The 12,338-nt window shown below is 33.4% G+C and overlaps 9 protein-coding genes across 9 annotated transcripts; 6 read left to right on the forward strand and 3 right to left on the reverse strand.

Annotated features, from left to right (window-relative positions):
• Window positions 1-146: 146 nt before the first annotated feature.
• Window positions 147-1,523, reverse strand: BN7_3695 (histidine phosphatase family protein; the record flags this gene model as incomplete). The annotated part of the gene is made up of 1 exon (XM_011275671.1): window positions 147-1,523. The coding sequence occupies one exon, from the start codon at window positions 1,521-1,523 to the stop codon at window positions 147-149; it is 1,377 nt and encodes a 458-aa protein (XP_011273973.1).
• A 787-nt stretch (window positions 1,524-2,310) lies between these two features.
• BN7_3696 (uncharacterized protein) lies at window positions 2,311-2,796 on the forward strand (the record flags this gene model as incomplete). Its single annotated transcript, XM_011275672.1, has 1 exon — window positions 2,311-2,796. The coding sequence occupies one exon, from the start codon at window positions 2,311-2,313 to the stop codon at window positions 2,794-2,796; it is 486 nt and encodes a 161-aa protein (XP_011273974.1).
• Window positions 2,797-3,250: 454 nt separating this feature from the next.
• BN7_3697 (uncharacterized protein) lies at window positions 3,251-3,964 on the forward strand (the record flags this gene model as incomplete). The annotated part of the gene is made up of 1 exon (XM_011275673.1): window positions 3,251-3,964. One exon carries the CDS (start codon window positions 3,251-3,253, stop codon window positions 3,962-3,964), a length of 714 nt encoding a protein of 237 aa, XP_011273975.1.
• A 518-nt stretch (window positions 3,965-4,482) lies between these two features.
• Window positions 4,483-5,322, forward strand: BN7_3698 (uncharacterized protein; the record flags this gene model as incomplete). The annotated part of the gene is made up of 1 exon (XM_011275674.1): window positions 4,483-5,322. The coding sequence occupies one exon, from the start codon at window positions 4,483-4,485 to the stop codon at window positions 5,320-5,322; it is 840 nt and encodes a 279-aa protein (XP_011273976.1).
• A 601-nt stretch (window positions 5,323-5,923) lies between these two features.
• BN7_3699 (Hematopoietic lineage cell-specific protein) lies at window positions 5,924-6,646 on the forward strand (the record flags this gene model as incomplete). The annotated part of the gene is made up of 1 exon (XM_011275675.1): window positions 5,924-6,646. One exon carries the CDS (start codon window positions 5,924-5,926, stop codon window positions 6,644-6,646), a length of 723 nt encoding a protein of 240 aa, XP_011273977.1.
• Window positions 6,647-6,867: 221 nt separating this feature from the next.
• Window positions 6,868-8,346, reverse strand: BN7_3700 (putative monooxygenase; the record flags this gene model as incomplete). The annotated part of the gene is made up of 1 exon (XM_011275676.1): window positions 6,868-8,346. One exon carries the CDS (start codon window positions 8,344-8,346, stop codon window positions 6,868-6,870), a length of 1,479 nt encoding a protein of 492 aa, XP_011273978.1.
• A 342-nt stretch (window positions 8,347-8,688) lies between these two features.
• On the reverse strand, window positions 8,689-10,161 carry BN7_3701 (putative monooxygenase; the record flags this gene model as incomplete). The annotated part of the gene is made up of 1 exon (XM_011275677.1): window positions 8,689-10,161. One exon carries the CDS (start codon window positions 10,159-10,161, stop codon window positions 8,689-8,691), a length of 1,473 nt encoding a protein of 490 aa, XP_011273979.1.
• Window positions 10,162-10,640: 479 nt separating this feature from the next.
• Window positions 10,641-11,369, forward strand: BN7_3702 (uncharacterized protein; the record flags this gene model as incomplete). The annotated part of the gene is made up of 1 exon (XM_011275678.1): window positions 10,641-11,369. The coding sequence occupies one exon, from the start codon at window positions 10,641-10,643 to the stop codon at window positions 11,367-11,369; it is 729 nt and encodes a 242-aa protein (XP_011273980.1).
• A 174-nt stretch (window positions 11,370-11,543) lies between these two features.
• Window positions 11,544-12,287, forward strand: BN7_3703 (uncharacterized protein; the record flags this gene model as incomplete). The annotated part of the gene is made up of 1 exon (XM_011275679.1): window positions 11,544-12,287. One exon carries the CDS (start codon window positions 11,544-11,546, stop codon window positions 12,285-12,287), a length of 744 nt encoding a protein of 247 aa, XP_011273981.1.
• Window positions 12,288-12,338: the final 51 nt, after the last annotated feature.

The raw sequence follows: 12,338 nt of genomic DNA on the forward strand, positions 1-12,338 counted from the left end.
AATGGTGAAAGTTATAGAAGATTGGACTTTTTCAAAATAAATTGCTACAACTTAAACCAAGACAAGCTGGTATTTATATTGAATATCAAACATTTACCTAGAATACAATTATATTTACAATTATATTTACAAAAGGTTAAATCAAATCATTCCCAAAAGATTGTTAAATCTTGTGGAGTATTATCATCATTCCCACAATCTTTTCTAAAATCTTTACCATCTAATCTTTCATTAATATATTTTTCAAAATCTTTTAATGAGGTACTAAAACCAGGACCTTTAGAATAATTTTCAATTGGAATAACAGCATCATTATGAATAATTCTAACAAAAGAATCTTGTTCATCTTCACATTCCAATCTTTCCAAGATTAAACGGGCGCCCATTGGCATAATATTTGAAATTTTCCATGGATGATTGAAAACTTGATGATCAATTGGTAATTCTTCATCACCATTGAAAATACCTAATGCAGATAAAACAGGGAATATATCAGAACTATGTGTGAATGATAAAGTCAAATTTAAATTTTCATCTTTCAAAGCTTTAATTATAGCTTCAACATAAGGTTTACCAGAAGTTTCAGATAATTTATTACCTGGACCTTTTTCATAATAATATTTAACATCTCTCATATAAGCATATTCAACCCAATCATTTGGAGTAAATAAATCACAAATTTCTGTAGAACCTTCACCCATTAATTCCACACCACAATAATACATTAATGATTTAACTGCCTTTTTAGATAAATCTAAACCTTTATTTTCACTATTAATTCTTTTAGCAATTTTTTTCAAAAATTTATCATCAAATTCATCTAATTTTTTTTCATTTGAATCTTCATCATAATTTTCACATGTATCAACAGGAGTTAAAGTATTTGCACCTAAAGATTTATCTTCTTCATCAATGATTTGAATTGATGATTTGTTATAAGATTCACCTAAAAACCCTTGTGCAAAACTTTCAGCTGAAGCAACAATTCTACTACCACTTGCAGAATAAAATTTAATACCAACTTCTTCATTATATAAATCATCATAAGCTTCTCTGAAAATAGAACCATGAGCATATAAATCTAAAAGACCTGAGTAAGGACCTTTAGCAGTTTCTTCACCAGCTTCTTTTTCTTCAAGACCTTCAAAATCATAACCTTCTAAAAATTCAGCAGGACCTTCGATATTTGTAGAATTTTTCAAATCTTGGAAATGTTTATTAATTTTTTCAATTTTTTTAGAAGATGGATATCTTTCACCATGTCTTGATAATAAATTAGCTTGTGTAACTTTACATTTATATGGAACTTCTTTTGAAATACCATAACCTGAACCTTGGATATATGGAGCAACGGTATCTAAATATTTCAAAACGTTGAAATTATCTAATGATTCTTGTGAATATGGTTTGATTGATTGTTTTTGAACATTTGAAGATAATGGTTGACCAGCTGGGACTGGGATAGCTTCAATTGAAGTGATGGCTAAAGCCAAAGCAGTTAAGATGGTTGATGATAATTGCATTGTTTAATGATGTGATACAATAGTAGATGAGCAGGGTCTTTTGACATGGGGGATTCTAATCACTTTATATAGACATAGATTCATCATTGTTTACCTTAATTCTCTGCTCTCGAGCAAATGAATGATTTACCATAGTTGATGCTGTATAAAGTAGCTTGACTCTTCTTGAGTTAATAATGGGCCACCATGTGCACCAAGTTGATTGGATCAGAATCCATAACAGATCGTCCGAGAAGCAGCCATTGATCTAGAAAACGTTATGAATTGCAAATCAAGCATCGTATTTACAGTCTCTGAGACTTAAGATTTCTTCAGAAGTTATAATTCCATGGTTTGTTGATGTTTCTTGTGGATATTCCGGTAATGATTGGTTGATACGTTAACCACGTTTTCCCAAGCATCCAACTTGATTTCCTATCTCGTATCGCTGTCAAACACGCATCTGGGGAGTTAAAGGGTCTGTTGCTCAATCGGGTGAATGTTGTTTTTGTCTATGATGGTCCAGGTCATATTTGATCAGCACTTCAATACCCTTGTGAAAGTCTAATTTCCTCCGTAATTATTGTTGATCTCGTACAAAATAAAAGCTAAAATCTTATCAGATATAAAATATTATGGCTTTAAATAATCGATTCGCGAAGAAATCAATATCCAATTCTGCTTATATAACCATCTCCACGACTTTTTGATCTTGAACTTCTCCAAGTTTACTTGTCATTGTATCCTTAAATTAAGATGGTGATATTGATGGATTACAGGCGAATAACTCGTTATAATTCAATTCAAAATGTCAATAGCTTCTGTTCCTGATTTGATCCATACTCCAATGGAACTAGTCTGTTATTCACTCCATGGAGGACTCATTGAAAAGATGGGAGTATGGGCAAAAGAAGGTCTTAGGGAAGATCAACATCTTAAAGTCATAAAAGATCCAATGAGAATAACTATACATAACCCAGGAATTATGGATAACATAATTCAAATGTTTAATAACGATGAATTTATTGTGTTTGATATCTTCCATGATTCCATTCCAACGCTTAAACAAAAAGGTTTCATCGTTAAAGTTAGTGAAATATTTGGTGATGTTAACTACCCCGTGGAATCCAAATTAATCATAGGAAATGTGGAAGTAGCTGATTTGACACCTATAGCTGGTGATGACTATAATGCTTCAAGCTGGGAAGAAGATGATGATGAACCACCTTTAACATCAGCTGCTGAAAATTTAAGAGCATCGTACTTGATCAATAATATTCCAAATAACAATTAAACAACTAACTCTCCAACGATCTACCGATTAATTACTCATCAAATATGAAAGCCAACTTATCAACCTCATGAATATCCCAAATTCACTAACCAATGATCGTTTTGCTACTGCCATAAAGCTCTTATTCATTTTTGCTTATATAATCTGCTGTCAAAGTTGAATATCAAATAAAAATACGATCGGCTGACCGTTAAATTATCATTGATCAAAATTCAAATTAACCATAAAGCAGAATACTGCGCAGTGTTCAGCAAATATTTTATCTTACACAGCTTTCATGACGAGAGAAGTCAGAAAAGACTTGCCAGATTTCCTCCATACCAATTCAGAAGTTTTCCTAGTGGTTTTTGTTGGTCCACTTCTTGGTTCGACTAGGAAACGTTGTGAAAATTTGGGTGATTATGTTAATTACATACGAGATGAACAAAGCTGTACAATAATAATAGACACAATAATGGATACAAGATACTCGGTATTTGAAATGCCATTAAAGAAAAGTTTCCTGTTGCAATTTTCCAATGCACCTGGTCTAGGTACAAATTCAATAGAAATTGATGCTTTCACTTTTAATCAAATAGTACCTAATCTACAACTACCTTTGAGAACAACTGAAATATGTTTAGAAGTTGAATATGTGAAACCAGATTTTGATACTTTTGATGAGCTTTTAAATCAAAGTTATAAAGATAAATCATCTACATGGTTCCATGCTATGTATTCAAAATTTAGAGTTGATTTCAACGAGAGAGAAAAGGAAATGACAAAAAAATATCTTAAAATGAGATCTCAAAAACATATAATTAATTCAAATACAGACAAATTCAAAATGTTTTTCTATCAAAGTTTGTTAAGTGTCCAATTGATTAATAGAGAATCAAAGAGAAAGAATGACGGTGGAAACGAGGAATCAAGCAAAGATGATGAAAATCTTATATTGAAAGACCATATTGAAGAAGACAAAGGACTTGAGAATTATGAAGATCCCGATCCAACTGATACGATTGGAAACGATAACACCAAAGTAATAAGGACCCAAAAAGAGAAAGATGAACGTACATCAGATACACAATCTCTACGGATCCAATATCCAGATATTCCTTTTGGGGGACATAGTTCACCACTTTTGAATATTCAACTTGCATCACCATTTGGTAGGGCGTATACTTAGTCAAGGTGTCACTACTTTTCGTTCTTGATTATTTAATTGGATAAGGTTATTCTTGAAGTTTACATGTTTCTATGAGGCTACTTTTGTAATTCAATAAGTGAAGTCATATTTAGCTGAGATGTCTAACGTTACATTTGATTGTCAAATCGTTAGCTTGATTCATATTAGATAGAATTAATATGGTTCATGCACATAATGGAATTAAATGAATGATGATTAAGTCGAGCATTTCATATACAAGTATTGAAGCTCAATCGGAATATTAATAATAATTTTTTCCTTAGGCTTTTTTCAATCGTTCCCTTAGACAGGTCATGATTTTCTCTGAACATCTTTTTGTACATTATATTTAATTATGTATATCAAGAACGCGCGAATTTTTGTCACATTTTTGTGCAGCTGTTAAAAACTTAAAATGGTACTTCGATTACTTCTAAAACTATTGAGCTTGTTTTGGGGAACAGCCCAATTGACCTTTAAACACACCATACTTGATCTATTATTGATATAAACTTAGCATGCGTGAGGTTATAAATGGTATTCCTGAGCTTTTGTACACAAGAGCGGAAGTCTTGATGATTTCCTTCATTGGACCCTTTATGAAAATGATGATTGATGAATTTGGTCACGAAGATAATTTGATCCATTTCACTAGAGACAAACAATGTTGTTCAGTTCTATTCCCCTTGCATAATGACGGTAGATTATCAACTGTTGAACTAGAGAATGGTCAAGTCTTATTACAATTATATAAAACACATATTGGATCAAATGCTGCTCCATTCAATTACAATAATTTATATCCCAAATTGAAATTCCCTGTGGAAAGTAAAGAGGTTTGTTTGAAACTAGGTGAGCTAACAGAAGCTGAATGCCTAGGTAAAAGTGAATTATACATTAGATCAAATATGTTATTCTTTAATTTTTATACTGGTTTTGAAAGAACATACAATTACAGAGAAAAGGAAAAGGTACAAAAGACCCTTCAGAATAGGGCAAGAAACCATGTTGATCATAACACTGAATTAATGAGAAAGTTCATTCATCAAGTATTGATTCGTAAGCTCTTTGATGAAAAGGTTCAAAAATTCAAACTCAGACAACAAGATGAAGAAGAAGATGATGATGGTTTGGCTTATGATATTGATGAATTAGAAATTGCTGATTATCCAGATCCAGACCCTTCTGTATTATTAGAACCTGAAACATCCAAACTCAAGAATAAAGTAAAGAGAAGTAATGATCAATCTGAAGCTGAGAGAGTTCAACCTCAAATAGACTATCCAGATATCCCGATTGGAGGAAGAAGTTCACCACTATTGAATTCAAGGTCTGTGTCGCCATTTGGTCGAACTTGAATGTGTGAATATTATCATTAGCTGTTCAATGCTCAAAAAATTGCTATTCACTAACTGCCGCTGTTGTCCTTATATCAGAGAGTAAAACTGGAACAATAATTCAATGATGTTTGCATCTGAAATAAAACAGACAATGATCATGACAGCTCTAATTTAATTATTTGCAATCAACTAAACTGAGTAGGGTACATTACAAGTTACAACCCACAGATTATTAGCTAGAAGGACATTAATATTAACTATCTTTAAAATTTTTGAAATTTCACTTTTGTGTATAAAGTATAATTACTAATTTTGGCAATGCACATGGCTGCAGAACGCACAAGCTAATTAAAATATTTGTCGATACCTTTATATCAGTACTACATATCTTTTCATGTCCTTTTTACACAATATCACTAATTATTAGAGGTTTGTTCAGCAAATTTATAAAAAATTATTATACCATCTGCCACCATCCCGTGTCAATAAAATATCACCGCGAATTTACCAAAGTTGGCCTGAAAAATCACAATATCGATTTTATAATTTAAAGAACTTACAGAAAGGGATAGTTTTTTAAGTAGAACCAGTTTGAAAGCAGTACAGCTAATACTACATCATGTCAAATAAAACAATAAAAGATACACTAGAAGCATTATCCCATATGGCCAGCATTCTTTACAGAGGTCTAGGATATCAACAATTAACACAGAAAAAAGATGGTAATTCAATTATAACGGAATTCAGTGGTGATAGAAGAGTCATAGTACTTTGGGTTATGAATGATGATTATGCTATTATATACAACAAAGATGCACAAGTTCACACTGTGGAAGTTCAACAAGATTGGTTTTTGAAAGGGGTCAAATTTCCAATATCACCTGAAGAATTAGACGAAATAGCACTTGATGAAAAGAAACAATTTGGTAAAACATTTATTGGTTATGCCTTCAGTATCATTGGTGAAATTCCAGAAAACCTCAAAAGCAATGCATCTGGCTCAGAGGAGTTGAAGTTGGTCAATACAAAATTAATTCAAGGTCAACAAACATTTGAAAAAACTGGTAAATTACCAACATTCACTGATAAAGAGGTCAATTTATTATTATATAAAATTGTTAAACCAAAATTGGCCGGTGAATTATTATTCCCTCCTGAATTAAAAGATGACTCTGCTGAAGAAAAGAAAAGACAGCAAAAGGCTAAGAAAAGAGCTGAACAAAGAGAGAAGAAACAAAGAGAAAAGCAATTACAAGAAGAACAAGAAAGAAAGCAAGAAGAAGAAAGAAAATTGGATAAATATCCAATTTATACACCACGTCCATTGAGTGGATTTGAATGAAAGCTTGGATTGAATTTGTTGTTGGCTAATTAGATGTTGATAATGACGCTCTAACGAACCTTACTTCCTTGCACTAATCTTATGATTAAATTTACGAACTTATATAGCTAGAAATAATTGCATCTAACAATGTGTTTTGAATTTTTCTATTTGTATATATACCGGCTTACATGTAAATAATGGGATAATTTATAAAAGCTTACAATTCTGTTTTCTATACGTTATTCTCTACCTTCAGCAGCCTTTCTTCTTTGATCTCTAATGGTATCATATATCTTTAGCTCTTTCTCGAACTGTTCTTGAGAGATACCTGATCTCCATCTTAAATTATACGCTGGGTGGTCACCAGGTAAGAACTTAGATCCTTCTTTACCATTATAGTTCTCTCTCAATGTACCACCAGGGACTGGATATTCAGTTTGAGCCAAACCTCTTTTTTGTAACTCTGGAACTAATAGCTCAACTATATCATTCAATGATTCTGGAACAACTGCACTTCCAAAATTAAATCCATCGACATCATACTTGGTGACTAGATCTTCAATCTGATCAGCGACTTCTTCAGCCGATCCCAAGAATTGTGCTTTGTTTGCAATAGTCCACTGTTCTGCAAGGCCTTTTTTTGTTTGGGTTTTCAATGTTCTTTTAACGTTATCAACAGTAGATCTAACACCATTTGTATTATTTGCAAACTCAATTGGATCATCCCAGTCTAAATGAGATAAATCTTGTCCAGAAACACCACCAAAGTAAACTAGCCCACCTTCAGTAATTTCAGTTTCTGCAAAAATGTCAAATTTTCTTTGAGCTTCTTCGTGCGTCTTGCCAACAAAAGGCGTAACATGAGTGATAAATTTGATGGAATCTGGATCTCTATTGAATACCTCTTTGGCAATTTTTTTGAATTCTGGGATCTTATATAATGAATCAAATCCAATGAAAACTAGTTCTGCATTTTCAGCTGCGAAATTGACACCTTTCTTAGAAGTACCAGCTTGTGCAATCAACGGAAATCTTTGTGGGGAAGGTTCTGTGATTGCTGGTCCTTTGACTTTGAAATACTTTCCTTCATGGTTGATTTCTCTTAATGCATCAGGGTTGGCAAAGATCCCATTTTCTCTGTCATACACCAAAGCATCATCTCTCCAAGAACTCAATAACAACTTATAAACAACATCAAGGTACTCCTCAGTCTTAACGTATCTTTCATCATGTTCTGGTAATGGCTCACCGTTCAACAAATTCTTACCAATACTTGGGATATAAGAGGCCACAATATTCCAAGCAACTCTACCATTTGTCAAATGGTCTAAAGAAGCTAACCTTCTAGCAAAATGATATGGATGTTCACTAACGGTACTTAAGGTAATGGCAAACCCTATTGATTTTGTGTGAGCAGCTAATGCAGGGACAGCTATAGCAGGATCAATTCTCGTTGCATTGACACCATATTTTGCAGGAGCTTCATGACTATTCCCATAAACATCAAACCACTTAAGATGATCAACAAAGAAAATGTTATGGAATTTACCCTTTTCAGCTATTTGGGCAAACTCAATAAGTGAGCTCAAATCTCTCGATAATTCTCTTGAATGGTCATTTGGATTTCTCCAGTTTCCTGCATTTGCTCTTGTAGCAGCACTTAAAATCAGAGGCTTTCTTTTATAATCAGCTTTAGCGTTAGGATTATCCACGGTCATGCTGTATTATAAGGTAATTTCATCCAGATCATAAAAACTAGACCTTTAGCTATAATTGTACCTCCCACTAGTTTAAATATGCAATTGAATACCACAATTTTCTTTCAATATCGTAACATCTTGTTGAAGTTGCGAAATCTTTCTCATTATCATCATTCAAAATGGATATATATTTAAACACAATGTTAGCTTAAATTTCCTTTTTAAGTGCTTTAAGCAGATGCTTTATAATAATTTAGTCGCAAAAAAAAAATATGTCGTTGCCGGGACTACAATCAACATACATTCATAGTCACTTTATAATATGAAAGCTATAAACCTCTAAAAAAAACATCTAGACCATTATTGAGAGGCAGCTTTGATACTTTCCTCTGCTACTTTTCTTCTCTGATCTCTTACACGTTCATAAAGCTCTAACTCTTTCTCAAATTGTTCTTTTGAAATACCAGATCTCCATCTCAAGTTATAGGCTGGATGGTCACCAGGTAAGAAAGATTGACCAGGTATACCATAGAAATTCTCTCTGAGAGTCCCTTCAGGAGAAGGATATTCTGTTTGAGCTAGACCTCTTCTTTGTAACTCTGGGACCAGCAATTCAACAAGATCTTTAAGTGAATCATTCACAACACTAACACCAAAATTGAACCCATCAATATCATATTTTTCCACTAATTCTTCAATTTGGTCGGCAACTTGTTCTGCTGTACCAACATGTTTATTATGACTAGTCCATTTCTCAGCAATGTCCCTTTTAGTTTGATGTTCTAAACGACCTTTAACTAAGTCCACTGTAGATTGAACACCATTTGTCTTGGATGGAATATCTATAGGTTCATCCCAATCATAAGATCCAACATCATGGCCTGAAACACCACCATAGTAGACTAAACTACTTTCCAAAACTTCATGTTCTTTGAATATTCTGTATTTTTCTTGTGCTTCTTCTGTGGTTTTACCTAAGAACGGTGCTAATTGAGTAATGAACTTGATGGAGTTTGGGTCTCTATTGAAACGTTCTTTAGCAATACGTTTGATTTCTGGTATTTTATGCAATGAACCAATACCAATATAAACTAGCTCGGCATTCTCAGCTGCGAAGTTCACACCTTTTGGTGAATTTCCTGCTTGTGCTATAATTGGAAATCTCTGTCTTGATGGCTCAGTTATTGCAGGACCTTTCACTTTGAAGTATTTACCCTCGTGATTAATCTCTCTAAGAGCATCTGGATTTGCAAAGATTCCATTTTCTTTATCATAAACTACTGCATCATCTCTCCAAGAGCTTAATAACAGTTTATAGACCACATCTAAGAACTCTTCTGTTTTAACATATCTTTCATCGTGTTCTGGGAATGGTTCGCCATTCAACAAGTTCTTACCAATACTTGGGATATAAGAGCCAACAATATTCCATCCGGCTCTACCACCTGTTAAATGGTCCAATGAGGCCAATCTTCTTGCAAAATGATACGGATGTTCACTAACAGTACTAATTGTGGATATGAACCCAATTGACTTAGTATGTGCTGCTAATGCAGAAATTGCAATTGTTGGATCGATTCTTGTAGCATTGACGCCATTTAAAGCAGCAGTTTCAAATCCACCTTTATAAACATCAAACCAACTTAAATGATCAACAAAGAAAATGTTATTGAATTTTCCCTTTTCTGCAAGTTGTGCAAACTCAATTAACCAGTTTATATCTCTTGATAGCTCTCTTGAATTATCTTCTTTGATTTGCCAATGCTTAGCTGTAGCTGTAGTGGCAGCACTCAGAATCAAGTGTTTCTTTGGCTTGGAATTTGTAACTGTCATTAAATCAGTGTGATTGATATATATAGGAATCTTCAATTAATAAGTATAGATGTTTGATTGGAAATTGAGTGGGTTTTATATTCTTTATAACTGTGGCTACTCGAACTTCACACCTCTTGGGAAATAGTGGACCAAGTATACCTCATTGTTTAACCGAGATCAAGAGACGAGTTTGACTTCTCAGTGATTTTCATTATAGTTCACACAACAATACTAGCTTCTCACCAAAGTCATTTCTCCCTTGTACTAGCTGTACTCTTGATTATCTTTTTGTTCTGTTTACCTGAATGTGTCAGACTGCCGTCAAATGTATTGAGGGCTGAACTAAGCGGTAAGGGCAGCTGAAGGGAAAAACTTTACGCGTTCTGATCTGATCTGATCCAACATTATAATTGATTGAAAGATACAATTCTCTAAAAACTGAGTCGTTCACGTTGTATTATTTGAAGGTTATCTCAATTAAACATTGATCAGTAACAATGAATTTCCCTCACTACTTGGACTCCAAAGCTGAAGTCATCTCATTCAGTTGTGCCAGTGCCATGATTAACAACGTCAAGAATGGTTTGATTCCAGCAAATCCAATGCATATAGTATCTGATAAAAATCATCACTCTATAACATTCCATGCTATTAAAAAGAGAAACAGAGCCATTAGAATTGATAGTGATCGATACATTGTTGATGTCTACATGTCAGAATTTTTAAAGTATAATACAGTTATCAGTTTCAAAAAAACTTTTGGTAATGTTTCGTTCCCTGTGCCTTTTGAAGAAATTGTTCCTGTAACACCAATATTTGTTCTTGATATTAGTTCATATTCTCCTTTACAACAAAAATCAATGATTTTCAGAAATGAGATTATGACACGTATGGATGATGTTCATAATGAATACGGGTATGGTAAGTATCCTCAAGATTTCGTCCATAGACCTCCTTCAAAGATCCCAGGTATTAAAACCAAAGAATTTTTCACTCAATCAATTGTTAAAAAGTCACTCAGAACTCAATTGAAGAAGGTTCATTACTCTAAATTCGAAAATGGTACTGAATATAATGAAAGTGAAGAAGATGAAAGTGATTTCGAAGATATCATTATTTCAAAAGGAAAATTTGAGATACATTACCCAGATATTCCATATGGTGGTGAAAGTTCACCGTTTTTCGGTAGCAAAAAACAATCACCTTTTGGAAGACTTTCATGTTAGGTTAACTTAAAATGCTACTAAATTTTGAGAAGCTTTAAAAGCTCGGATTTATGTTTGTATCTTTTTTGTTTTTCCGGAAATATGTCAAATTTACAATTCCCCCAAATTTTAAAAAACAAGGTTTAACCAATCCATCAATAGTACCCATGGTGTTAAGAAACATTCAACAACAGCATGAGAGCCATACCTTCACCAAGTCCACCACTTTATCTTAACACTAAATTAGAACTTGCTGCTTTCACTCTTTGTGGTAGTGCACTCGTTGATTATGAAGGGATAAATGTGCGTTTAAGTTATGATTCACAAAGTTTCACCATCTATTATGGTCACCCGGGACACATGGGGTCTGTTAAAGCTGTTATGATCGATGATAGATATGATAAAATTTTACTCAGCAGTTACTACAAACCTCATGTTCAATTTTCAGATGTTTTTGAATTTAAAGATGTTTTTGGTGATGTTCAGTTTCCAGTACGTTTTTCAGATGCTATTGCTAATCCGATGTCTGTTTTGCCTTTCCAAGATACCACATTATTGAAAATGAGAACTACATTTTACAATACTAAATTTCACTCCTCAGAGCCTGGTGCAACTGGGATGAAACATATATATGAACATGATCATTTTCCTGATAATTATGCTCCACCAAAACAATTTAAAGATGAACAAAGGAAAAGATACATAGCAACGGCTTGTTTCAATGGGTTTAAAAAATCAGCAAAGAATGGGATTCTACGACAACAAGAGGAAGCTTACAATTCTGATGATGATGAAGAAAAAAATGATAAGAGTGTATCAATTCCTGAATCCACAAATAATCCATACACGCCTGTCGAATATCCTGGTATTCCTTTCGGAGGTCAAAGCTCATTTTTGATTGGACTTAATAGCCAGAACCCCTTCACTAGAGCTAGCTAAAATAGACACTAGATAGATTTGTTTTTTAAAGATAACGTATAAATCGCCTTG

This window comes from Wickerhamomyces ciferrii, contig 00109 (assembly GCF_000313485.1).
Source record: "Wickerhamomyces ciferrii WGS project CAIF00000000 data, strain NRRL Y-1031 F-60-10, contig 00109, whole genome shotgun sequence".
In the NCBI taxonomy this organism is placed as follows: Eukaryota; Fungi; Ascomycota; class Saccharomycetes; order Phaffomycetales; family Wickerhamomycetaceae; genus Hansenula; species Hansenula ciferrii.